The sequence below is a fragment of the Eriocheir sinensis genome, chromosome 15, assembly GCF_024679095.1.
Source record: "Eriocheir sinensis breed Jianghai 21 chromosome 15, ASM2467909v1, whole genome shotgun sequence".
Taxonomy (NCBI): domain Eukaryota; kingdom Metazoa; phylum Arthropoda; class Malacostraca; order Decapoda; family Varunidae; genus Eriocheir; species Eriocheir sinensis.
In genome coordinates, this window is record NC_066523.1 from 27,376 (window position 1) to 55,000 (window position 27,625).

General features: G+C 43.7%; 1 protein-coding gene and 1 long non-coding RNA gene across 3 annotated transcripts in view; one reads left to right on the forward strand and one right to left on the reverse strand.

Annotated features, from left to right (window-relative positions):
- Positions 1 to 4,960: 4,960 nt before the first annotated feature.
- On the forward strand, positions 4,961 to 20,882 carry LOC126998729 (TATA-binding protein-associated factor 172-like). Of its 2 annotated transcripts, XM_050860716.1 has the most exons (7): positions 4,961 to 5,450; positions 7,372 to 7,610; positions 9,807 to 9,947; positions 10,574 to 10,755; positions 10,855 to 10,986; positions 15,135 to 15,283; positions 20,401 to 20,882. In XM_050860716.1, exons 1-6 carry the CDS (start codon positions 5,284 to 5,286, stop codon positions 15,198 to 15,200), a joined length of 927 nt encoding a protein of 308 aa, XP_050716673.1. In that variant the 5' UTR covers positions 4,961 to 5,283; the 3' UTR covers positions 15,201 to 15,283; positions 20,401 to 20,882. The 2 variants fall into 2 exon arrangements, with proteins under 2 accessions (XP_050716673.1, XP_050716674.1); XM_050860717.1 differs by lacking the exon at positions 10,855 to 10,986.
- Positions 20,709 to 27,625, reverse strand: part of LOC126998731 (uncharacterized) — a 31,706-nt gene continuing 24,789 nt past the window's right edge. Inside the window, exons 3-4 of the long non-coding RNA XR_007752975.1 lie at positions 24,826 to 25,074; positions 20,709 to 20,845 (exon numbers count right to left, since the gene is read on the reverse strand). This is a non-coding gene — a long non-coding RNA (uncharacterized LOC126998731). The remainder of the gene's footprint in view (positions 20,846 to 24,825; positions 25,075 to 27,625) is intronic.

The window sequence follows — 27,625 nt, forward strand, 5'->3', positions numbered from 1 at the left end:
AAACCATCGGAGTCTTTCCCTTCTGAGCACTGTTTCCAGGTCCTCTACTAAAACTCCCAGCACTGTGTCCTCCCCTGCTCTCTTTACATGTCCAAACCATCGGAGTCTTTCCCTTCTGAGCACTGTTTCCAGGTCCTCTACTAAAACTCCCAGCACTGTATCCTCCCCTGCTCTCTTTACATGTCCAAACCATCGGAGTCTTTCCCTTCTGAGCACTGTTTCCAGGTCCTCTACTAAAACTCCCAGCACTGTGTCCTCCCCTGCTCTCTTTACATGTCTCTGCCAAATATTTCCCTCTCCCTGCCTCTGTCCCTGCCAAATCACTCTCTCCCTGCCTGTGTCCCTGCCATATCTCTCCCTCCCTGCTAAATCTAGCCTCTCCTCCTTACCTAACCTACCTGACCCTACCCTAAGCTACCCTAACCTACCTCTCTCTCCACCAGGTTGACAAGCCCGTCCATGGTGAATAAGCCTTGTCCTGCCTGCGCTGAGGTGACCCGTGTGGGCAACGCTACCATGGACGGAGCAGTGGGGGAGGCAGTGGCTGAGTGGATAGCATGATGGCGCCACATTCGGGACAACGTGAGTTCAATCCCTGCCCGGTGCCACCAAGCTGGGATTTTTCAGCCGCCGCCGAGTGGCTTAAAACTACCCACATGCGAGCAAAATCTGGAAACTTATCTTCGTTACTGGGGCTATTTCTTTGCAAATGGGGATATTCCTGGGAGCAAAATCTGGAAACTTATCTTTGTTACTGGGGCTATTTCTTTGCAAATGGGGATATTCCTGGGAGAGTACGTCACGGCAAAGTCATTTCTGGTCTCAAAATTGCAATACAGCGCCTACCGGTCGAGATAGCCTTGTATCTAGTTCTGTCTCTCTCTTATCTCTGTGTGTTATGTAAAGGCTGGCCTCTAACAATACATGCAACAACATATGTAACTGTACCTAATGGGCTATTAAGAAATGTTTCAAATGTTTCAAATGTTCTGTCTTTACCTCACAGTTAATTCATTCTTCCTCATATATATATCTTGATTGCCCTCTCATCTTTTTAATTAATCCTTGATCACTCTCTCTTAATCATCCCAGCCAGCTGTTCCTCATAGTGGCTCTCACACACCTGTACACAATTTTCCGTACATACCAAGATACACTTCTAATCGTCAGCCAACTCCAATATAAATTCTCTCTCCCACTCCGCTTTATAATAGTTCTGTCTCTCTTGTCTCTGTGTGTTCTGTCTTTACCTCACAGTTCATAATTTCTCTCTATCTCATAATTCTTGCCTTATGTGTAGTTCTGTCTCTCATGTCTCTGTGTGTTCTGTCTTTACCTCACAGTTCATCATTTCTCTCTATCTCATAATTCTTGCCTTATGTGTAGTTCTGTCTCATGTCTCTGTGTGTTCTGTCTTTACCTCACAGTTCATCATTTCTCTGTCTCATAATTTTTGCCTTATGTGTAGTTCTGTCTCTCTTGTCTGTGTGTTCTGTCTTTACCTCACAGTTCATCATTTCTCTCTGTCTAATGATTTTTGCCTTATGTGTAGTTCTGTCTCTTGTCTGTGTGTTCTGTCCTTACCTCACAATTCATCATTTCTCTCTGTCTCATAATTTTTGCCTTATGTGTAGTTCTGTCTCTTGTCTGTGTGTTCTGTCTTTACCTCACAGTTCATAATTTCTCTATCTCATAATTCTTGCCTTATGTGTAGTTCTGTCTCTCTTGTCTGTGTGTTCTGTCCTTACCTCACAGTTCATAATTTCTCTCTATCTCATTATTCTTGCCTTGTGTGTAGTTCTGTCTCTCTTGTCTGTGTGTTCTGTCCTTACCTCACAGTTCATCATTTCTCTCTATCTCATAATTCTTGCCTTATGTGTAGTTCTGTCTCTCTTGTCTCTGTGTGTTCTGTCTTTACCTCACAGTTCATCATTTCTCTCTATCTCATAATTCTTGCCTTATGTGTAGTTCTGTCTCTCATGTCTCTGTGTGTTCTGTCCTTACCTCACAATTCATCATTTCTCTCTGTCTCATAATTTTTGCCTTATGTGTAGTTCTGTCTCTTGTCTGTGTGTTCTGTCTTTACCTCACAATTCATCATTTCTCTCTGTCTCATAATTTTTGCCTTATGTGTAGTTCTGTCTCTTGTCTGTGTGTTCTGTCTTTACCTCACAGTTCATAATTTCTCTGTCTCATAATTCTTGCCTTAATTATGTCTAGGATCTCGTCTCTCACTCTGACCTATAAAGGAGAACATGGATTTGCTTGGGTTAGGTATGTTTGTCTTTATATAAGGGACATGCATAGTGGAATTGAGGTATTTGTAGTAGTAATAGTAGTGGTAGTAGTAGTAGGAGGAGGAGGAGGAAAGATAATGCAGAGGGGGAAATGGAAAAAGGAATTAAGGAAGGCTAAGGTGTGGTTCCATGCTCTGCTGAAGGGAGTGTTGAATTGGGCACTCCACAGGGAGGGGTCCTTAACCCTTTGCTCTTTAATATTCTCATGGACAAAATTGCATAGTACTCCTTTCCTCAGGGCACAGAAGTTTTTATATATGCTGATGATATACTTCTTCAGTGTAATGCTCCATGGACACTTACCTTAGCCCTCCACCAGCTTGAAGACATGTGCACTTCTATGGGTCTAGTTGTTAATGAATCCAAAACTAAATTTCAGTCAATTGCCAGAGTATGTCGGGCGCCACGTATCAATGACATCAAACTCGATCGTGTCCACCGTTACAAGTACTTGGGTGTCTATCTTAGCTAGAGGCAGAGGCTAGAGGCAGAAAGAGACAGACAGACAGATCGAGAGAGGCAGAAAGAGACAGACAGACAGATCGAGAGAGGCAGAAAGAGACAGACAGGCAGAAAGAGACAGGCAGAAAGAGACAGATAGACAGATCGAGAGAGGCAGAAAGAGACAGACATCGAGAGAGGCAGAAAGAGACAGACAGATCGAGAGAGGCAGAGACAGACAGACAGACAGAGGCAGAAAGAGACAGACAGACAGATCGACAGAGGCAGAAAGAGACAGACAGACAGATCGACAGAGGCAGAAAGAGACAGACAGATCGAGAGAGGCAGAAAGAGACAGACAGATCGAGAGAGGCAGAAAGAGACAGACAGACAGATCGAGAGAGGCAGAAAGAGACAGACAGACAGATCTAGAGAGGCAGAAAGAGACAGACAGACAGAGGCAGAAAGAGACACAGAGAGAGGCAGAAAGAGACAGACAGACAGAAAGACAGACAGACAAAGACAGACAGACAAAGACAGACAGACAGAAAGACAGACAGACAGATCGAGAGAGGCAGAAAGAGACAGACAGATCGAGAGAGGCAGAGACAGACAGACAGACAGAGATAGAAAGAGACAGACAGACAGATCGAGAGAGGCAGAAAGAGACAGACAGACAGATCGAGAGAGGCAGAAAGAGACAGACAGATCGAGAGAGGTAGAAAGAGACAGACAGACAGACAGGCAGAGACAGACAGACAGGCAGAGACAGACAGACAGATCGAGAGAGGCAGAAAGAGACAGACAGACAGATCGAGAGAGGCAGAAAGAGACAGACAGATCGAGAGAGGCAGAAAGAGACAGACAGATAGACAGAGGCAGAAGGAGACAGAAAGAGACAGACAGAAAGAGACAGAAAGAGACAGACAGAGACAGACAGAGACAGAAAGAGACAGAAAGAGACAGACAGAGACAGACGTACAGACAGAGGTAGAAAGAGACAGACAGACAGATCGAGAGAGGCAGAAAGAGACAGACAGACAGGTAGGAAGAGACAGACAGATAGACAGAGGCAGGAAGAGACAGACAGATAGACAGAGGCAGAAGGAGACAGAAAGAGACAGACAGAAAGAGACAGACAGAAAGAGACAGAAAGAGACAGACAGAGACAGCTAGACGTACAGACAGAGGCAGAAAGAAAGACAGACAGACAGATCGAGAGAGGCAGAAAGAGACAGACAGACAGACAGAGGCAGAAAGAGACAGACGGACAGACAGAGGCAGAAAGAGACAGACAGACAGACAGAGGCAGAAAAAGACACAGACAGAGGCAGAAAAAGACAGACAGACAGAGGCTGAAACAGACAGTCACAGACGTACAGAGAGAGAGAGAGAGAGAGAGAGAGAGAGAGAGAGAGAGAGAGAGAGAGAGAGAGAGAGAGCGTGGTGCCGTACGTATATAGCTCTTTAAATGAAAATCTCTAAATGTCCCCGAATGCTCATGGCTATAATTAACTGACTCCAGCATCGTGGCTACAACTAATGATAAGCTAATTGGGCGATAATTTGAGGTGGCTGACTTAATTATAATTGTCTCGGATTGCTCCTTGAAAATCGGCGTCACGCACATACCCAGAATTTACCGAGCAGAGCATGTATGAATGGAAAACGATGAAATAAAACAGGTGGAGTGGCTGTATGGAACATGTATGAATGGAAAACGATGAAATAAAACAGGTGGAGTGGCTGTATGGAACATGTATGAATGGAAAACGATGAAATAAAACAGGTGGAGAGGCTGTATGGAACATGGTGGTGTGGAAGGAAAAAAAAAAAAGTGAGTAGCTGTATGGAACATGTATGAATGGAAACGATGAAATAAAACAGGTGGAGAGGCTGTATGGAACATGTATGAGTGGAAAACGATGAAATAAAACAGGTGGAGAGGCTGTATGGAACATGTATGAGTGGAAAACGTTGAAATAAAACAGGTGGAGGGAGTGTGGAGCGGGATTCGATACGTGTGGAGGAGTGGAGTGGACAAAATTTGCCGCGCGTGTAATGATATCAGCTTCGACCAATCAAAATCAAGGACTGTGAGCAGCTGGCACGACGACCAATGAAAACTGAGAATGAAGTGAGAGTGCCAGCCGCCAGCCAATCAGCGTGGAGGACCATGGCCCAAAACACAGCGGCTGACCAACGTGTCCGACTCCGTTAGTGTAAATACGACCATGGCGGGGTGTGGGGGCCGTGCAAGCGAGCCTCAAATTATTAACTATTGGCGAGGAGTGTTTCGTCTGGGGGTGATAAGACCTCGCGGGCGTGTTCCCCTGTGGCACCCAAGGAGGAGTCCAGGCCGCCGGGGTCACCGTGTGCCGAGGAAACGTTGGAGAAACGTTTATGGGCGTGGAGGGAAAGGCGGCGGGGAGCACAGTGTTAACTTGTCTATTTTGTCCCCTTGGAGGGATGAGGAAGGGGTTGACGTGCTGTCCCGTGCCCCTTGAGGTCCCTGTGAAGGCCATCAAGCTGCCACCATAAATATATGACTTTAAAATACTGGGCACTGAGGAGCGGTGTGTCAGCCATCTGTGTGGGAAGTTGTGGCCTGACGGAAATTTTCTGTGTATTTAGTAACCCCGAGGACCCCCAGGGAGCACGCCAAAGGTTCCTGCAGTGGCGTTCATCCCGCAGGAGGAATATGTCAACGAGGTAAGGCCAAAGAAAGTGTTTTTAATGAGTCAAGGCCACAGGTGACCTACAGTTGTTTACCTGGAGATGGCTTGGGGCAAGGGAGCCAGTGCTCGTAAGGGCCCGAGAGGAATGGGATGGGAGGCTGGAGGAGGACAATGGGGCAATCTGTACCGTGTTAGGGCATATGTTTGGAGACAAGAAATGGAAAGAACTAAGGATAAGAAAAGAATCAAATTACCTTTGCTTTTTTCATATTTTCTCACAATCTAAGTATATTTAAGCCTTCCCAGGCTAATAGAAGATAGTTAAAGGAATATCCTATCCATGAAAATACTAATGACCTCTTAAGTACCCCAATTAACTGTAAAAACTGGAAAAATATAGTGTGGAGCACTTGCCAGGTCTTGCCTGTAGTGCTGACTTGCCTGATGGGCGAGCCTCCCATAGCCCACTTAGCCAGTGGGGTACCTCTTTGGCCGACTGGTACAGGAGTGGCTCTCCTGTTACGCTGGTCGCGGGTTCGATCCCCGGCGCTTGCTTTGCCCTGATGGGCGAGCCTCCCATAACCCACTTAGCCAGTGGGGTACCTCTTTGGCCGACTGGTACAGGAGTGGCTCTCCTGTTACGCTGGTCGCGGGTTCGATCCCCGGCGCCGGCAAACCTTTCCTTGTCTGGATTAATGTCTCGTGTGTTTCGTTACATGCAGTGGCCGTGTGGGAGTGTTGTAAAGAGAAAATTTCTGGCATTTCATTGCCGTTCCTAACTCGCCTCATTTGCCTGCCTCAGTCAGTCAGACAGTCACGCTGCCAGGGTCTGGGGATTTCTTCACAGTCTTCTGCCTAATTGTACGGCAATTAAGGTAAAGCTAACTTAGTTGAGTCAACTAGACCTCACAAGGCGCCTCCTCCCTCGCTTTCTTCCCTTCTATGGTGGAACAACGATTAGTGGGTCTTTTTTCTTTCTTAACATTTGATATTGCCCTTTAGCTGCTGGAACTGTTGTATAAAAAAAAAAAAATCAGTGCACAGGTATCGGTATCGGTACCGTATTGATCAAATATTGGGGTATTGGTATTGGTCAAAATTTTGGTATTGGTACATCCCTAGAACTATTTGTAGAACTCCAGATTTTATGAGAGGTTTTTATTTCACATATTAGGCCAATCCTCGACTATGCTTATGTGGTGTGGTTTACTGGATATTTGGGTGATGGAAGACTACTAGAAGCTGTTCAGAGAAGGTGGACTAAGAAAATCATCGGGTTCTGTGACTTCAAGCTTCAAGCACCAGCTGGGCAAGCATCTTGGGCAGATCTTATACGAGTTTGATTAATCTGCCATGTGGTTTGCTTCTTCTTTGGGTGTTTTGTTTGGATCGTTGTTATTGACTGGGTATTAAAAACTAGTAGTTGTCCGTGCCATCTTGTGATGTCATATTAGCCAACCATCTGACCATCTTCATGAAAATTCATCAGCTGCAGTTTTGGTTGGAGACATCACCCAGTTTTTGGATGGGGTGTGTCTCCATCCAGGTAAGTCAGTGTAATATAAATCATTTATTGGGGGCATGTGCCGGGGAGTGTGTTGTTTCACTTTTCAATGCCAAGCCCAGGGGTTCCTCTGGGCTACTCTCCTTGCCCCCTTCCCATTGTATTATGGTTAAAGGGTGAAAATACATGCCCTTTAACCATAATATAAAGGCCATCTTCCCATCTCTGATTCCTCTCCCTTTCTCATCCATTCCCTTGCCCAAATTTTATCACTTTCTTCCCCTTTCCCTTGTAATGTTTTCATTCCTTTTATCTCCCTTTCTCTGCTTTCTTTTTTTCTCAGTTTCCCTAAAAAGAAGTGAGTGTGTTCATTGAGCGGAGCCCTTTGATGATCTTGAAGGTTTCCACTGGCTATCTAGATACTATCTGCGCTGTCTCTCCTCTGCTTCAGACTTGACCGGCTGTTTGTCCTGCTGGAGAATGGTGGGTCTGGGGTGACACGAGGGGCTGCAGCACAGCAGCTGGGTGAAGTGGTGCGTCTACACCCGCAGGAGTTGTCAGCACTACTCAACCGCCTGCATGGCCTTCTGCTGCAGAAGTCCTGGGATGTGAGGATGGCAGCTGGCCTGGCAGTGGAGGCCAGCGTCAGCAATGTGCCACCCTGGGATCCCGCACCCACGCCTTCCACAGGTACACTCAGAGATTGTAACTAGTAGTAGGAAAAAAATACATAATATGTAGTTAATTAAAAAAAAAGGCTTTTGGTTGAATGAGGGTGTTTTAGGGTGACTAAAAGTGACCAGTGTAGCAATAAAAACAAATATAGGAGAGAGGTGAGATAGAGCAGGCAATAGAGAAATTGATACTACATAATTGGAAAGGTTCTTGGCATTGATAACATTTAAATGCTGAAATTTGGTGATGTAGTAGTGGTTATGTAATGAAGCATGTATTTACCTATTTGCAGTCTGTAGTAGTGAGCCTGGTGAGGTGCCAGGGGGCTGGAGCAAGGCCATCATTGTATCAGTACAAATTAATAGGAAGGAGGGATGATTGTAACAAGTATAGTAAGTGAATAACCTCACTCATCATGCTATAGAAGGTATATAGATGGGTTTTACATGAAAATATGATGAAAATAAGCAATGAAAGTATAGGTGATGAAGAAAGGGGTTTAGAAAACATATTTTAGCCATAAAAAATGTCAATTAAGAAGTACCTAGAGAAGGATAGGAGGTTGTTTACTGTTTTCTTGGACCTTAAGAAGCCCTATGAAAGGATTGACTGGATAGGTTTTTTTGATGTCCTATAATAAGCTTGCTCTAGTTTGGAAGGTACTTGGTGGTAATGACAAGTCCAGCTCGTGATCAGGCCGTGGTGAATTTCACACACGTACACATGGATGGAAAGTTACTGAATGAGAAGAGAAATAAGGACAGTGGAAAAATGCAGATAGTGGGGTGCCTCAAGGATCGGTACTGGTACCAACATTTTTCCTAGTATATATAAACGATAGGCTGGAGAAAGTAAATAGTTACATGAGTTTGTTTGCGGACGATGCGAAATTGCTAAGACATAAAAAATAGTAAAGACTGAAATTCTGCAAGAGGACCTAAATAAGATTTGGGATTGGAGTAAGAAATGGGAGATGGAGTTTGACGTGAAGAAGTGTCATATAATGGAAATGGGAAAGAGTGAAGGGAGACCAAAATGGACATATAGAATGGGAGATGGAGAAATATTAAAAGTTCAAGAAGAGAGAGATTTGGGAGTGACAATACAAGATTATCAACAGTCAGAGAGTCATGTCAATAGGATATTTGGAGATACGTATAGAATGGTAAGAAATATAGGAATAGCATTCCACTACATGGATAAAGATATGATGAAAAAGATGATTACCACAATGATTAAACCAAAGTTGGAATATGCGGAAACTGTGTGGTCTCCCCATAAGAATAAACACGTGAAAAAACTAGAAAGAATACAAAGGATGGCAACGAAGATGGTTCCAGAACTGGAGGGATTGTCATATGAAGAAAGGTTATAGGAAATGAACTTGCCAACATTGGAACAAAGATGAGAAAGGGGAGACCTAATACTAATTTATTAACTGTGGAATAAAATGGAAGCAGTAGATAATGAGGAGATGCTACTAAGAGAAGCAAGAAACAGCAGCAACACATGAGGACACAGTAAAAAAATTGAGAAAGGGAAGATGTTTGAGAGACATAAAAAAATATAGCTTACCGCAAAGAAGCATAGAGAGTTGGAACAGCCTAAGTGAGGATGTAGTATCGGCGAAGAGTGTGCACAACTTTAATGAAAACTGGACAAGTACAGATATGGAGGCGGGACCAGTGACGGACCACACCAGCGTAAGCCCAGGCCCTGTAAAATTACAACTAGGTAAATACACACACACACACACACACACACACACACACACACACACACACACACACACACACACACACACACACACACCTGTTGAATATGAAACAAGCAAAGATACAGTCAACAAAGTGCCATTAGTTGCATACCTGCTCTCAGTATATTATGTCTATATATTGACATTCATATTTTTGGGTATATAGTCAACCCCTCCGCTGTGATTGTCACGGATTTCACCTTCACTGGTAGCCTGGTAACATACAGTCTCCGGTCTTTCTCTGCCTCTGTGGTGAATAGTGGAGTGTTTCTCATGTGGTACTGGTATGCTGGAATTCCCCTCCCAAGGTGCAGGACTTAACATTTTTTTTCATTGAATTGTAGCAGCCACTTTTTTCTCCACTCCTGTAGCTTGGTGAGGTCTTCTTGTAGGAATTTTGCATCCAATGGGTTAAAATTCCTATAGGTTCTTCATCCCACATCCATTTGTTGCAGGCTTGTTGGGGGAGGAGAACTCTCAGAGCGTCCCTCCTCGCCTTACTCTTCGTGCCTTCAGCATCAACAGAGTCCTGGAGCGTGGAGCCTTCCTCATGGCTGCGGACGAGAGACTCTTCAACACTCAGGATGACAACAAATGTAAGTTTTCTTGCTCCTGATCATAAGTCTGATGAAAGAGGGTTGTCATACATACTCAAATTAAAGCAGCACACTCAACAATATTACATTCCTGTATATGTATGCACTAAACACTTCCCTGAGAGTTACATAAATGTCTGTTCCTCCACCACCTGAGCAGCATTTAACCCCCTCACTACGGCCGGGCCAAAACAGCGCCCCGCGCCATATCCGGGATCGCCACTCCCGCCAAATTTCAAATGTCGCTATTGAATATGACAAGTTTTCAGCCATAACTCAACATAATCATCATGTATTATATATGAAAACATGCAGAATTAAATGGTGCACATAAAGAAACTCACTACAGAAGCCCCCACCCGTTCGCGGGTATTTGGTTCCGCAAGATTCCCGTGATCCGCGAATCCGTGATCGCCGGGACTATAATCAAATAGGGAAAATAGGGTTTTGTTCTACCATCTTGACTGAATAAAAAAATGTATTTAGATAAAAGTTGATATGAACGAAATATGAAATAATATGTCTAAATATGTTGCTACATGAAGAAAAATTCATTTGTACAGACTATAGCACTGCATGGGTTAAGGCGATGGATATTTTTAAATTGACACCATGTCCACGTACAGCCACAGACCCTAGTGAGCAGCTGGTCAACCAACGCCTGGGCCTGGACTTTGCTGCGGCTGTGGGGGTGGACATCCACGGCATCGTGTCCAAAGAAGACCTCAAATCAGCAGTGGCAGAACGGGAGAACAGCAGCTCTGGCAGTGGCCACAATGGACAGGGGAAGGCCCATTCTTTGTCACAGGTTATTTCCCATCCTGTTTGTTAGATGATTCTCTGTCATATACATTAATTACACTACACACTGTGTGATGAGACATTATCATGTGGTGTTTCTCCTCAGGACTCGGTGCTCAGCATAGTGAGGAAAGAGATGAAGTCAGCATGTATAATGCTTAGTTCCTGGGAGCTGAATCGCGCACGCAGGAAAGCCAAACTCATGGCTCGCCAGAAGTCTGTTGATGTGTCTGAACACGTGAGTTCTGTTCTGTTGATGCTTAGGGTTTGTAGCTTTTATAACAGAACATCCCTGATCTGCTTTATTTACAATTAACTGAGTTCTGGCCATTGTCGTTTTCTTTACTCTTATTTTTTGGTAGTTGTATCCAGAGGTGGGCTAGTGTGGTAGTGCAGTACCGCATCACAAAAAAAGTAGGTACCGCACTACCTCAAAATTTCTGAAAATACTGCACTTCTGTGGACCGCACTAAAAAATCCTGTGGTACTCTTTTGCGATACTTCGAAAACTATCGAAGACGACATTTACAGCGTGGCATGCTCACAGAATTATTTTTTTTTATTATTTTTTTTTTTTACAGGGAATTGGACTCAATCAGTTAATCGTTATCAGTCATCAGAAACAGTGATTCATTTATTCTGACTTTTCAGTTATTGTTAAAAATTAAATACTAAATAGACAGACTAAACTACAGTAGAGCCCCATTTAGCGCGAGAATTAGGTGGATGAACGCGGTCACGCTAACTGAATTCGCGCTAATTGAATAAAGTAACCAATATGAAAAAAAAATATGGTGCACACATGGGTCTGACTTTTGGGTTTGATAATTACTCAAAATAATCACTCACATTAAAAAAAACAACCCTACGATTGGCTGAGCTCTGAAAACACGCTTGTGATTCACTGGGAGTCCGATGACGTCATCACCAGCGCTCACCCAGTCAGTGGCCTCGCTGCCTTAAGGCAGTATCGCACGCCATTTTCTTCTAATGGTTGTGGCTACTGGCAACGCCCGTGCGCCCATCCGGGAGCGAGTTGTCGGTTCACCGTAACCTGGTGTCACACTGAGCCCTTTTCTTACCACCGCGTTGGTGGCAGCTTGGACAACTGGCAAATCCAAATTTTCCGGGTGTGCGTCACACACGGCCAAGGTCAGTTGCCCGTATCCACATCCACAACGTAAACAAAGCTCTTGCCCTGTATCAACATGGCGTCTTCTGCTAAAGGAAGGGCTCTCGCAGCTTGTGGCACACATCATGGCAGCTTGGCGCAATTTTCAAAATTCAGTCGTGGTGGCTGCTCACGCTAACTGAGGCTTTCGCGCTAATTAATTTTTTCTTGGTAGATGGTGGCTCACGCTTTTTATTTTTTTATTTTTCTTCATCCACATCACTTTTTCTTAATTTTTCTTTTCACTTGGACGCTCTCATTTACCGTCACAATGATTATTTTTTATTCTCGTGTGCAGTCTTCCATCTGTTGCACTCTTCTGCGTGTGACCTTGCTATTGTGTTAATTTATATTTTACTTATTCATTTGTTTTATTTTATCTTTCTTTTTTACTGCCCTATACAGTTTTGTCAGTCTTTATCCCCTTGTATTTTTATTTCATTGTGTACTAGTTTCTAAGCCAAGTGTTTTGTTACATATATATAGTAGTTTCATTTCCGCCATTATTTATCTTCTATTTCATCTTTCCTGTTCACTTGTATCTTTTTTAGTATCTTCCTGTTCACACATACATATATCTTCCACTTTCTGCACGCGTGGGTTGCCTACCGAGCAGAAATATAAATAGAAAGATTATTATTATTATTATTATTATTATTATTATTATTATAGCAAAGCCTCCCTTTAGGGTGCAGATACAACAAGCTGAACCACACAAAATACCAAAAGGCACTGGAGGGAAGCAAAGGCAACGAATAGTTTAGAAACTGGCCAGTTAAAGCCAAAAGGAGGAAAAATAAAATTACTGTTTCAAAATTCATTCACACGAGACTTAAATCTAGAAATGTCTGCAGAAAGGACAATCTCATTGGGTAACTGATTCCAGAAACTTGTCAACAACAGAAGAAAACATTGTGAGAATTGTGTCGCACAAAAATTCATTGGATTAATAGCAAGATCGTTTTGGCTAAGAGCAAACCTCGTGACCCGGGGAGGAGTATTCATTGAAAAGGTTTATCCCCTTAAGGGAACTGGGCCTTTGTTGCAATGGCAGCCTGGAGCGGGAGTTCGAGGTGATGCAGTCCTCGGGTGGGTGTAGGGGGTCGCCTCCGTCGGCAGGCGTGCCGGGAGGAGGCACGGGTGCGTTGGGCAGCTCGTAGTTTGAGCCAAGCGAACAACTCAGCAGTCTAAAAGCTGGTGCAAAGGCAAGCCGAGTTGCTCGCTCGATGAGTGCTGGCGTTCCACTGTGGGCAGGAGTATAAGGATCAAGCAAAGCATTGTGTAAGGGATGCCGATTATTCTTAAAGACTAAATAAAATGCTAAGGGGACCAACTTGACACCGATGATCAAAATGAAGAACAAGGAGAATGTTAAAAGCAATTTATGTTATGTATCAGTGCACACCTAATGTGCTTGAGAGTGCCACTGTAGAGTTGTCAGTGGGAGTGAGGCAAGGCGTGCCATCCAGTTGTCTTTTGTTTGTGATTTATATAAACCAGATGATTTGCATATTGAAGAATAGAATAGCAACTGACGGCTTCTTGGGCGTACTGCATGCGCTCCTATTGATGGACGATACGGTCATTCTCGCGACATCTCGGGATATGTGTATCAGGAAATTCAGAGTTGTCGTCGATTACTGTAATGATCATGGAATGGTGATTAACGAGAATAAAACTAAATTTCTTGTCATAAATAACACCGAATTAGATAAAGTTCCATTAAAGATTGAGGAATTTGTTATTAAGTATTGTGACAGATATGAGTATTTAGGAGCCGGGTTTACTGACAGCGGTCGTATGAAGGACGTGATGTCACTACACGAGATAAAGTGTCAGTCAGTCGTCAACAAATTTTCTATATTCTGTTCCTCAAACTCAGATATGCCTTACTGTTATAAGCGACGTGTGTTTGACGCTGCTGTGTTGGCTGAACTGGCATACAGCTGCGAGTCGTGGCTGACCAACAATTGTGTGTCACTGACCAGTCAGTACAATAAATTAATGAAATGTCTCTTGGGCATAAGAAATAACACAAGCTCAAACTTATGTCATATTGAATCAGGAATTAAGCCAGTTTACCATGTTGTGTGTGTGTCTGATGAAAAAATTTTTTGGAGAGGAAACTTGCTTTACTTGATATAAATGAACCATTTCATATAGTATTTAACTTGTGCAGAGAAGCTAACACCTCTGGTTTTAAGTTTATTCAGAGTGCCATACAGTATAATAGTAATGTAAACCCTCTTGACAGCATCATTAACTTGGTTACAAATAAGCCACAAGACGCAACAAAGTACCACACATACAAATCAGTGTTGAATCCCAGTCTTGGTGTCCATATCATTTACTTAGATGACATATATATCCCTGATCTTACACGTAGGGCGTTTACTAGGATTTGACTGATGTCCCATGACCTAAAGATCAAGACTGGCCATTGGAGTTGCACCGTGTGGGACTTGTGTGTGTGTGCCCATGTGACGGGCAGGCCACACAGACTGAGCACCACGTATTGATGGAGTGCGCACTAACGAGACATGCCAGGCAAAAATATGATATGGTAAACAAAATTTCAATGCATTATTTAATGAAATAGAAGACGTAAATACTTTGTGTAGGTACATGTGTGAAGTTTTAAATATTTAAAGGACCTAAGAGAAAACAATTACTTTATTAGAATGATATGCATACTAGACACTGCATTTCTGTTAGTCACATTGTGTTAAGAATTATGTCGAGCCATGTTCTTATATCAGTTGCAGTGGTAATGGTGGTAACTATTTGGCGGTGTTTGTTGTCTCTGCATCGCCGTGTCGGAAAAGAATATTTAGGTGACAGTATTTTGATTTAAGCTTGTTGAACTGTGCTTCTTTATGTGGACCAATTGTAACTTTCACTGTACTGTAAATTTGCAACTCTTTGTCAATAAACTAACTATCCTCCTCCTCCTCCTTCTCCTCCTCCTTTACATCCTTCTTCTCTTCTGCTTTTCCTCTTCTTCCTTCTCTTGCACCTCCTCCTTTCCATCTTCCTTCACACTCTCCTCCTCTTCGTCTTCCTTCTCTTTCTTCACCACTTTTTTTATCTCCCTCCTCCTCCTCCTCCTCTTCCTCCTCCTCATCTTTCTCTGTTTTACCTTTCTTCCTCTCTTCCTCTCTCTCTGATTTTCTACTTTTAAATGTATCTTGTTTCAGTTTTCCTTTGTATTTCAGATGGTCTGGCGGCTGGTCTGTTTGGCGGCTGGTCTGGCTGGTAGGACTCTTACTGGTCTGGTGTAACTGCTTCAAGTCAACTCCACACGCACACACACACACACACTGTCACCCCAAGCAGGATTGACAGGGCTGAGAGCTGTTAAGTAGTAAGTATTTTCATCTGTACAATGCTAGTGGTAGGTTTCTCCTCTAGTTTCATTGGTAGACTTAACTATTTCGTGCGAGAGTTCCTTTTGGTTTATTGTTAGAAGTCATGCAGATTAGATTTACGTGATAGTTTGATCCATTTTCAGGGCTGAGGGCTGTTAAGTTTGTTATCTGTACACTGCTAGTGGTGGCTATCTCCTCTAGTCTCATTGGTAGACATTCAAAATCCTGTGATAGTTCCTTTGGTATAGTATTAGAATGGGCACTCAGGTTAGATTTACTGCTATAAGTTGATCCATTTTAATTGTATGAGGGCAATGGTAGGTGTGTCCTCTAGTCTCATTGGTAGATTTAACTATTTCCTGTGGTAGATTAGTTTATTTATCTTTTGTATCTGCTGTGTGGTTGGGAGCTGTTTGCTGCTTTCATGGACCAAGAGAAGGCATATGACAGGGTTGACAGGAAGGGGTTGTGGGATGTTCTAAGGATATATAGTGTGGGGGGGCTTTTGCTGGAGGGAATCCGATCCTTCTATAAGGATGAGAGTGCCTCTGTATGAGTGAATGGTGAGTTTTTTTTTTACGTGCCAGTCTATAGCGCTGGTAGGCTTTCTTGAGGGGCCTGGATGGTAGTCGGCCCCAGCCCATCATGGCACAGGCAAATGTTTTATAGTGGCGCCATCTTTTCTTGGCTCATGCTGCCCCCCGGAGCTCGTTCTTGATTCACTTGGATGGTTTCCTCTGGAGTCCAGGTTGATGGGTGGTCTTCAGGACAGCATGTGGGTAGTGTTAGGCCACTCAGCGGTGACTGAAAAATCCCAGGTGGTAGCGGCGGATTCAAACCCGCATTGTCCATCACGCGGTGAATGTGGGGCTGGCACGCTAACCACTCAGCCACTGCCTACCTGCCTACCTGAGTGAGAGTTTTGGTGTTGGTGTGGGAGTGAGACAGGGGTGTGTGATGTCACCATGGCCTTGTAATGTGTACATGGACAGTTGTATGAGAGAAGTTAAAGCCAGAGTGGGGGAGCTTGGTCCAAGGCTGAAAGTGAGAGGTACGGAGGAGTCATTGGTGGCGGGCCTGTTTGCAGATGATCCAGTATTGTTGGCAGAGCATGAGGGGACGCTACAGAGGATATTGGATGAGTTTGACAGGGTGTTTAAGAGGAAAAAGCTGAAAGTAAATGCTGGAAATTATAAGTTTATGGTTTTTGAGAGGGCAAGAGAGCAAGTCGTTGATTTTGCAAAGCCGTAGAACAGATGGTACAACAAAGTGTAGGATAAGGTTAGGGGAGGAGAGAATGGAGGAGGTGACAGTTTAAATATTTAGGGACAGTTTTATGTAAGCATGAAAGTATGGAAGGTGAGGTGAGGGAAAGAGCAGTGAAGGGCAGACAGCTAGTAGGTGCATTGGAGAGTTATGAAAGCAAGACGTGTGAGCATAGAGGTAAAGCGTAACGGGAGAACCGCTCCTTTACCAGTCGGCCAAAGAGGTACCCCCCTTGCTAAGTGGGTTATGGGAGGCTCGCCCATCAGGCAAGTCAGCATTACATGTTGTATGCAGCACAGCAATAGAGAATACGTGCAGTGGAAATGAGCTACATAAGAGATGCATGTGGTGTTTCAGGATGGGATGGAGAAAGTAATGAAGGCGTGTATGAGAGGTTTGGTGTGGGTGAGATGATGAAAGGGGTGGACAATGGAGTGGTGCACTGAGATGGTTTGGACACATGATGAGAATTTAAGAATGAATTTGTGAAGAGTGTGTGAGGAAGGGATTGAGGGAGTGAGTGTCAGGGATGTGGATCAGTAGGGTGAGTGAGTATTGGAGTGAGAGAGTTGGAAGTAGCAGGACTAAATGTGCTGAGAGGGAGTGCCAGAATAGGGAGAGATGGAGACACTTTTTCAGCGGCCACCCCCTTGAGTGAAGGAGCAAGGAGTCGGAGGTATAGATGGAATCTTTTTTATCTTAGAGGCTAGTGGTAGAGGTTAGAAAAAGAATGTTCACATCAGATTTATTTATTTTTAGAGGATAATACATCAGTCTTAATTTTTTGGGTATCTTGCTGTTAAAACTATGGATTTGAATAAGGCTAAATATTCACTATAAACTTTCAGCTTAATTACTTGAATATATCATTGAAAGGCTTCTTGGAGTAGATAACTAAGTAATCTTTGAAGGAGTCACTTACCTATTGTCTATTGTTGAAGTGACTGAGTATTTTCAATTACAAATATCTGTCCTGACTGCTTACTCTGTTGTTGACACTGACTGACTGACCTTTACTTCTACCATATAAGTAATGTGTGTGTGTGTGTGTGTGTGTGTGTGTGTGTGTTGATCAGTTATATATTATGACTAATTAACAATAATGTGAGCTTTCATACAGAGTCACTGGTGGCTGTCACTTTTGAAGGTGAAGGTGAGTAGGGAAAATCAAGGGTCAAATCTGAAGTTTATTCCTGACTAGTTTTGCTTGGTACAGCTTCTTCAGAGGAATGAATACACCAGTGAAAGCATGCTACATTTATACACAAAGACAAATCCCTAACTGGTAACTTCCTAGGCTTCCTCCTCGGTGGTCAGGTCGGGTCATGTGGACCTCACTTGGGTATATAGCGAACATGGTTAGCTATGGTGAAACCATCTCTTCTGTAGAGAGAGAATTTAGGACATTAATTAAGTATAAAGAAAATACCTTAAAGAAAATCATAAATGCAAACCTTGCCATCACTTTCAACGAGATATGTCTTAGAGAAAATCTCTGATATATATATATATATATATATATATATATATATATATATATATATATTTATCTATATCTATAGCTATCTATATCTCTATCTCTCTCTCTATCTCTCTATCTATCTATCTATATCTATCTATCTCTCTCTATCTCTATATATCTCTCTATCTATCTATCTATCTCTCTATCTAGCTATATATATATATATATATATATATATATATATATATATATATATCTCTCTCTCTCTCTCTCTCTCTCTCTCTCTCTCTCTCTCTCTATCTATATCTATCTCTCTATATCTATCTATCTATCTATCTATCTATCTATATCTATCTATCTATCTATCTATCTATCTATATATATATATATATATATATATATATATATATATATATATATATATATATATATATATATATATATATATATATATATATATATATATATATATATATATATATATATATATATATGATATGAGTAAAAAAAAAAAAAAAAACAAAGCGCCATTTTTTTTTAAATGCGGATCGCGTTTAAAGTTTTGTGTTTAAATTATCATAACTTCATTGGTTTTAAGGTGGACACTTCAATCAAAGACCAAAATGAAGGTTAAGGTATGTAGAATATTGGCATGCACTCAGTTATAAAAAAAATATATAGGTCAAAAGTAGGTTTTCAAAACATCCATGATGTGCAATATTAATTAACTTTTTAATATGTCATATATATATATATATATATATATATATATATATATATATATATATATATATATATATATATATATATATATATATATATATATATATATATATATATATATATATATATATATATATATATATATATATATATATATATATATATATATATATATATATATATATATATATATATATATATATATATATATATATATATATATATATATATATATATATATATATATATATATATATATATATATATATATATATGTGTCTCTCTATATATATATATATATATATATATATATATATATATATATATATATATATATATATATATATGTATATATATATATATATATATATATATATATATATATATATATATATATATATATATATATATATATATATATATATATATATATATATATATATATATATACACACACACTCTCTATATATATATATATATATATATATATATATATATATATATATATATATATATATATATATATATATATATATATATATATATATATATATATATATATATATATGCACACACACACCCACACACACAGATATATATATATATATATATATATATATATATATATATATATATATATATATATATATATATATATATATATATATAATTGCATTCAAGAGATCCAGGAGGGACAACGGTTCGAATCCTGGCCGGTACACAGCTGGGATTTTTCTGTCACTACTGAGTGGCCTTAGACTACCCACATGCTGCCCTGAAGACCACCTATCAACCCGGACTCTAGATAACCTCTCTAAGGAGAGGCTTGAAGATGAGCTCCAGGGGGCAGTATGAGCCAATGCAAGATGGCGCCACTATAAACACTCGCCTGCGCCACAACAGGCTGGGCCGACCATGAGGCCCCACCAGTGATGAAGCCTAACGGCGCAATAGGCTGCGATGTAAAAAAATATATATATATCCAAACAGCAAATAAGTGATGCCCATATAACATACGTGTGTGTTTGTGTGTGTGTGTGTGTGTAGTCGCTGATGATGAGGCCAAGAAGGTCCTCAAACGAAGGTTTGCTCATATGGAAGAAACTTTAAAAATTATCCTTGTCGGTACGTAAATCAGTGTAAAGAGAAGCTTCTAGTTTAACGCCAATCTTGGGACTGACAGTCATGTGAGGACCTTCATGAGTCGATGGTGGCTTGCAGTTACCTGACCCTTTCACATGGGTCACCAGTGACGGCCACCAGTGGGGTTGTGTGGACCACTTTCACATGAGGCCTCCGATGGCCGTCACTGGTGACCCCAATGTGGGAAGGCCGGATAACTGCAAGCCACTATTGACTCGTGAAAGTCCTCACATGACTGCCAGTGGCAAAAATGGAGCTTCTTCTCTTTTCTTTGCTGGCCAAGAAAGAAAAGAGACTACCTTAAAGGAGAAGAATGTATTTCCTTGATATACTATTATCAAGGATGGGCAGTGCTTTTCATCATGCACTTCACAATGATTTATGTACAGACAAGAAGATTTTTTAAATTTCTTCCGTATAGCTGTCTTGATGTTGAGTAACTGTTTTCAACTATGTCCTGGCAGGTCACATTAAGCCTACCACCCTTGCTGCCTCACTCATCATATCCTTCATTTCCAGGCTGTTGTGCTGACTGGACCTGTGAGGCACCTGACTAGCTGACCCTTGGCAGTGTGTTAGCTAGCCACCACCACTACCCTGCCAGGCTCTTCGGATGTGCTGTGAAACGCTATACACCTGATTGCCACCTGGGTGTGTGTGTAGTAGTGCCTGGGTGTCCTCCTGCCTGTGACTTCAGCACCTTCAAGAGATCATTGAGGAAGACTACTACTGCATCTGACACCCTTGAATCAGGTGCCTGGGTGTGTGCAGTGCCTGGTGTCCTCCTGCCTGTGACTTAAGCACCTTTAAGAGCTGATTGTTGAGGAAGAGGACTGCATCTGACACTGTTGAATCAGGTGCCTGGGTATCTTCTTGCCTGTGACTTCAGCGCCTTCAAGAGTGGAGCACTAAGGAAGACGCCTGCATCTGACGCTCCTGGCCTCTCCAGCAACATTGTGCTTTACTGTAAAATGAATAATAAAATGAGATTGTATACCTAATGCCATGTTTACATCGACTTATAAAGGCTAGAATAGATGATTGAGTCTACTACCATCCTGAGAAAAAGTATGTCATGTGAACCCTGACAAAGGCTAAGTTCTGATCAGTCATAGGGAAAGGGAGAGCCTGTCGACCTACTTGATATTCCTTGATTCTTCCTCCTACTTGTTATTTTACCTGATGACACTGATATTGCCACTCTAGTAGTGATGCTGTTCTGTGTTTACTTCCCCCACCCTAACCTACCCTACCCTTAGAGTCTTGTAACTTACCCTAATGTAATCTTGTACCTACCCAGTGAAAGAGGAAGAAGTGAAGTTGAATAAGAAGCTGGAACAGGAAGAAAAAGAGGAGGAGGAAGTAAACATATGATAATAACAGCAAGAAGAATAGAAAAATAATGAGGAGAAGCAAGACAGAGAGAGAGAGAGAGAGAGAGAGAGAGAGAGAGAGAGAGAGAGAGAGAGAGAGAGAGAGAGAGAGAGAGAGAGGAAGAAGTGAAGTTGAATAAATGGTGGGATAAGAAGAAAAGGAGGAGAAGGAGGAGGAAGAACTGGCTCACACTGAAGGAATATGAAGTAAGAAAGACGGAAGACAGGAAGGAATAATCGTAAAGAGAATTAATAAAGAGGAAGAGAAAGGGCAATGCAGCAATCTTTTAGAGCCATTAATACTACACCCCATGCCTTCCTTTATCTGCCTCTCTCCCCTCCCTTCCCCTCATCTCCCCACAGCCTCCCTGCATCACCCTTCTACACCCCATCCCTTCCTTTATCTGCCTCCCTTCCCTTCCCCTCATCTCCCCACACCTCCCTTCATCCCCTTCTACACCCCATCCCTTCCTTTATCTGCCTCCCTTCCCTTCCCTTCCCCTCATCTCCCCACAGCCTCCCTGCATCACCCTTCTACACCCCATCCCTTCCTTTATCTGCCTCCCTTCCCTTCCCCTCATCTCCCCACACCTCCCTTCATCTCCACCCTTCTACACCCCATCCCTTCCTTCCTTTCCCTCCCTTCCCTTCATTTCCCCTTCCTCCCTTCATCTCCCCACAGCTTCCCTTCATCTCCACCCTTCTACACCCCATCCCTTCCTTCATCTCCCTCCTTTCATCTTCCCACAGCTCCCCTTCATCTCCAGCCTTCTACACCCCATCCCTTTCTTCATCTCTCTCCTTTCTGCTTCCCTTCATATCCCTTCCTCCCTTAATCTCCCCTAAGCTTCCCTTTATCTCCCATTCTATTGCTCTGGTCTTATGTGTAACTCGACAGATTGATAGTTTACTTCTCCTCTTCCTCCTTATCTATTACAATTATTCCTCCATTGTTACCTACCTACTCTCTCTCTCAGGGAAATCACTTACAAGAACGAGTCCTATTCTCTATGTGGCCTCAAAATTAATATTAACAGGAGCCCGAAGCGTTGCCAGGCGCGTATTCTTAACTCTTAATGCGCCCAAGATCACCTGTTTGACAATGCCCTCGTAGGAGTTCTGGGCATTTCCAGGGATAGTTTAATGACTCTATAGTGGTAGTCTGTGCCTTCTTCTGTATCGTGGACGTGAAAGAACACTCAATAGAACCAGATTAATCTACAATTTGGCCAATGGAAATAGTTGATGTGAAAATACCGAGTCCTGCTCCCTTAAGGCTTCGCTCTCACTCCTGTTCCTTCCGCCTCTCGTCGCTGCCGTAATGGGAGGCGAAACATGTAATCCTGATCGTTTTGGTGCGGCAGGTTAGACACGGCGCCTCCCTGTACCTGACACTCCCCCGCGGCCCTGCCCATAACGTGTGCTAATGGGCTGACTTAGTGGGGGAACGAAAAGTCTGTGGCATAACGAGGTACTGAGGCACGTTGAAGAAGTGAGTTAATAAGCAGCCTCTTCCTCCTGTTAAATCTTGGTTCCTATTGGCTATTATCGGTCCCGGGCATCAGGTCCAGCGCTGCGTCCCCCCGGCCTGGCCCAGCACGCAGCAGCTCCACCCTCCGCAGGCTTTCCATCACATTATGCGGGGAACAAAATGAAATCCTTAAGGTAGAGAGCGTGTCGCCTAATGCCTGGTTCAGCTGGAGGGCCGTCAAAGGAGCAGCCTGGGAGATGAGCGTAATGGAGGGTTGTGAGCGGCCAGATTGATGGATGGGACATGTGGTTAGTTACTAGATAACAGAGAATTCTTATTTATATATTACCTGGGCAGATTATACGCTGGATATATCATAATGGACACGGTGAAGAGTGGGTTGTCGAGCCGGGAGGAGGGCAGAGGAAGGGGCTGGGAGTGAAGGGTTACTCTCGACAAACTTATTCCACTCGAGACGATCAGAACACCGCCACCATCAGAGCCAGGGTTGCCAGGGTTGCCTTTTTCCCACCTAGTTGCATTATACTTGATGGGGGCAGGTGTCTGGGAGCCGTGGGTTACCGAGTTCTTGCTCTGTTCATACTTCACGTCGTCCGTACTCACTAAAATGAAAGTTTTTGATGTAACAATTTAATATGAGTTTACTATATAGATATATCTCAAAAAACAGTTCGGTTAATTTCTCCCAGACACAGATCATCGCGGTATTCATACTGGGCAACTTCAGGCTGCTTATGGCGTGTCGTGTAAATCCGCCGGTAACTCCAACAATGATTTAACAAGGCTGATTAATCGTAGCGGTAGCAGGCGGCATGCAAGGGGATCGCTATGAGGCAAGCTAGCTGTGGCCGAGTGGTCATCGTGCTGACGTGGTGATCCCGAGGTCCTATGTTCGAGTCCCATCACAAGACGCTGACAATTTTAAACCATCGCCGAGTGGCAGGTTACCCACATGCGGTCCAGAGCACGTCAGCGAGTTCGGTCAAAAAGAGCACCGTGGGGAAACATGATCCAAGCAAGGGTCATATACCACGGCAGCCACTTGAAGGAATATTCGCCTGCGCCACTAACGAGCTGGGCCATCCATCCACAAGGCCCTTCAAGAGAGCCCACCGGTGCAATAGACGGCACGTAAAAACAAAAACAAAAAAAAAGGCCGGGCCCGCGGAGTGGTAGCCAGGCACGCTAACCACTGGACCACAGAGGCGTCACGAGGCAGCACGTAAAAAAATAAGCCACTTGAAATAAAATCTGCCTGTGCCACTAACGGACTGAGGCTTCCGTCAGGCCCTGCAAGAGAGCGAAAGCGAGAGGGGGATTGAAGCGAGATGAAGTGTACAACCAACTGAAGTGTAACAAGAAGAAAACTAGCCAAGAAGTGAGCAGGAGGGAGAGAAAGAGAGAGAGGGAAGGCAGCGAGCGAGATGAAGACACGCTCACAAGTCTCCGCTGTTTGGTCGTCAGGTCGCGTCAGCGGGGAGGTTAGCGACTAATGTCCTGTTTCATAATGTATGCGGGAACAAATTTGGCTGACCATTAATGTTACGCGAGTATAATCAATAGTCACCAACCCTTTCCCGCCCAGCCTCCTCCTCCTCCTCCTTTTCCTCCTTCCTCTTCCTCTCACTTCATATCCTTATTCTTTTTCTTTCATCAACCGTTTCTTCTTTTCTTATTTCTTACGTCATTCTTCTCTTCAGCTCCTCCACCTCCTCCTTCTCCTCCTCCTCCTCCTTCTCCTCCTCGCCAATCCCTTTTTTCTTCCACATTCTAATCCTCCTTGATTCTTCCTCTTCCACTTCAGTCATCTACTCTTCCTGCCGCTCCTCCTCCTCCTCCTCTCCGACTGTTTCCCGTCTCCATATCTTCTCCTCCATTACCATCATCATCATCTTCCTTCTCCTTCTCTTCCTACTTTTTCTCCAACTCCTTCGCCCACGATCTCTCTTCTCTCTCTCTCTCTCTCTCTCTCTCTCTCTCTCTCTCTCTCTCTCTCTCTCTCTCTCTCTCTCTCTCTCTCTCTCTCTCTCTTTCTCTCTCTCTCTCTCTCTGCGGAAGACGTGGAGAAATGTCACTTACCGAGGGCTGGCGGAGGGCGGCGGCGCGGCGGATGGTCGGGCTGAGGCGGCGGCGACATTATCGAGGCGAAAACATTAATAAATCTCTCCTCGGGTCGGGGGACAAGCAATCTGACGCATTACAACGGCATCGACATGACGTAGTGACGGCCAGCGCGCATACCAACTTCTGACGGCGGACCCCCCAGCAACATGGCGGTGGTGGCGGCGGCGGCGGTGGTGGTGGTGGCGGTGGTGGTGAGCATAGAATCTGTCCATTAAAGAGGAGAAAGTATAAGGAATAGATTATTGTGTGTGTGTGTGTGTGTGTGTGTGTGTGTGTGTGTGTGTGTGTTGAGAGAGAGAGAGAGAGAGAGAGAGAGAGAGAGAGAGAGAGAGAGAGAGAGAGAGAGAGAGAGAGAGAGAGAGAGAGAGAGAGAGAGAGAGAGAGAGAGAGAGAGAGAGAGAGAGAGAGAGAGAGAGAGAGAGAGAGAGAGCATCAGACAGACAGACAGACAGACAGAGAAAATGCAAAAATCAACCATTAAAAGAAAGTTAACGTACGTCCGTGTGTCCGCCCGTCCGCAATCGCTATACTAGTAAGTAGGTCCGCATGTGTCCGTCCGCAAACTTATCCATGTATCCGTCCGTCTATAAGTGAGCAATAACTGTACGGAAGGGTGGGTCCGTCGTCGTGGTCCGCAGGGTAGGTCCGTCGTCGTCGTCCGCAGGGTAGGTCCGTCGTCGTCGTCGTCCGCGGGTTAGGATAGTCCCATAAATAATTTCTGGCTCCAGCATTCCTTGACATCCCGGCTCTTATGACAAAGGGGTTATAAAGATTCCTGATCAATGTGGATGGCTGGAGGGACGACGCTTAGTGAATACCTCTGATGAGCTCGTCAGGGGGAGGACCGAACCTGTCTTTGGAACGTTGATGGTCGTGTGTGTGTGTGTGTGTGTGTGTGTGTGTGTGTGTGTGTGTGTGTGTGTGTGTGTGTGTGTTGTGCTAGGTGTACGTCTTTCTCTTTTTCTCTGTCTCCGTTTCTGTCTATCTGTCTGTCTCTCTCTCTCGAACCATTTAAGGACGGCCGTAAGTGTAGCACATATTTGCATTATTGCCTGATTACTGCAGAGCTGCATGTGATGGGACGGATCCGCCGAGCTTATTGGGAAAATTAATTCAGAAATGTGCAGCAGCGGCGAAGGGAAGGTACAGCGGCGAAGGGAAGGTACAGCGGCGAAGGGAAGGTACAGCGGCGAAGGAAGGGTACAGCGGCGAAGGGAAGGTACAGCGGCGAAGGGAAGGTACAGCGGCGAAGGGAAGGTACAGCGGCGAAGGAAGGGTACAGCGGCGAAGGAAGGGTACAGCGGCGAAGGGAGGGTACAGCGGCGAAGGGAAGGTACAGCGGCGAAGGGAAGGTACAGCGGCGAAGGGAAGGTACAGCGGCGAAGGGAAGGTACAGCGGAGAAGGGAGGGTACAGCGGCGAAGGGAAGGTACAGCGGCGAAGGGAAGGTACAGCGAACTCTGCCTTTGGATATGGTTGGTGGTGCCTGGATGGACCGACCCTTCGCCTCCTCTTCCTTCATGTTCTTCGTGTTCTTTCTCTTTTCATGTTCTAAAAAGCGTCAAATCTTTCCTCTTTTCTTATTGCTTACGTCGTTATTCTCTTCTCTTCCTCTTTTACTCCTCCTCCTCCCCCTCCTCCTCCTCTCCCTTTATATCCTTATTCGTGTTCTTTCTCTTCCTTATGTTCTAACAGCGTCAAATCTTTCATCTTTTCCTGTTTCTTGCCTCCTCCTCCTCCTCTCCCTTTATGTCCTTATTCGTGTTCTTTCTCTTCCTTCTGTTCTAACAGCGTCAAATCTTTCATCTTTTCCTGTTTCTTGCCTCCTCCTCCTCCTACTCCTACAACTACTAATGTCTTTCTTTCTTGCTCTCTTTCTCACGCTCGGTTTTTCTTCGTTATCTCAACTGCGTACATCAAGTGCCTTTCCTTTCCCTTAGCTGTCTGTCTCTTGTCGGTTTAATTTAGTTATTTATTTTTCATTTCCCTTTTTTCCTCTTCATTTTTACACACCCTCGTCTCCTTCCTTGACTTCTCCATCGTTTCCTTTTCCCTTCGTTGTATTTTCGGCTTTCTATTCCTCTTGCTGTTCCATCTTTCATTTCCACTAATTTACGTCTGGCCCCATAGCACCAGCAGGCTTATTTGATGGGGCCTGTTGGTCGGCCCCAGTTCGTTATTGGAGTGGGCAAGTATTTTTAGTGGCGCCATTCTTGGGTGGCTCATGCTGCCCCCTGGAACTCCACTTGGTCGTCTTGATAGGGCTCGCTGAAATCTGCTGAGAGGTGGTCATCAGAACAGCGTAAGGGTAGTCCACTTGGCGATGACTGAAAACTGTCAGCTTGTGGCGGCGGGCGGGACTTGAACGCGGGTCTTCTGATCATCACGCCCGCACGCCGACCTCTCAGCCATCACCTCGCCATAATTTTTCTTACCTTTCCTTTGGCTTATGTTTCCTTCGACTTAACGGAGCCTTCATTGCACTTGCAGTATGCATAAGAGTCGCTGTCCAGCCATTCTGAAGCGAGTCATGTCAGCAGATGGCAAGATCGAGTGTTTGTTGCCATCAGCAGTCAGGCCACGAGCACCGGAGACTCGCGAGACTCTTCATTTTTCTTCTTTTCATCATCCAAAGCCACAAGTTTTCCCTAATGTAAGAGACTAGAGGTATAGAGACATGGACGGAGCGTTTTCATGCTGAGAAGCACACGCCCTGGATGATTTTGAACGAAGCTCTGCAGCCAGCTGTTATTCAT

Excerpts from the sequence above, each read along its gene's own strand:
- LOC126998729 (XM_050860716.1), top strand. The coding sequence starts at position 5,284 with ATGACTTTAAAATACTGGGCACTGAGGAGCGGTGTGTCAGCCATCTGT. Across the intron at positions 7,611-9,806 it reads CGCACCCACGCCTTCCACAG|GCTTGTTGGGGGAGGAGAAC; the intron begins GTACACTCAGAG and ends CATTTGTTGCAG. Across the intron at positions 10,987-15,134 it reads CTGTTGATGTGTCTGAACAC|ATGGTCTGGCGGCTGGTCTG; the intron begins GTGAGTTCTGTT and ends TTTGTATTTCAG.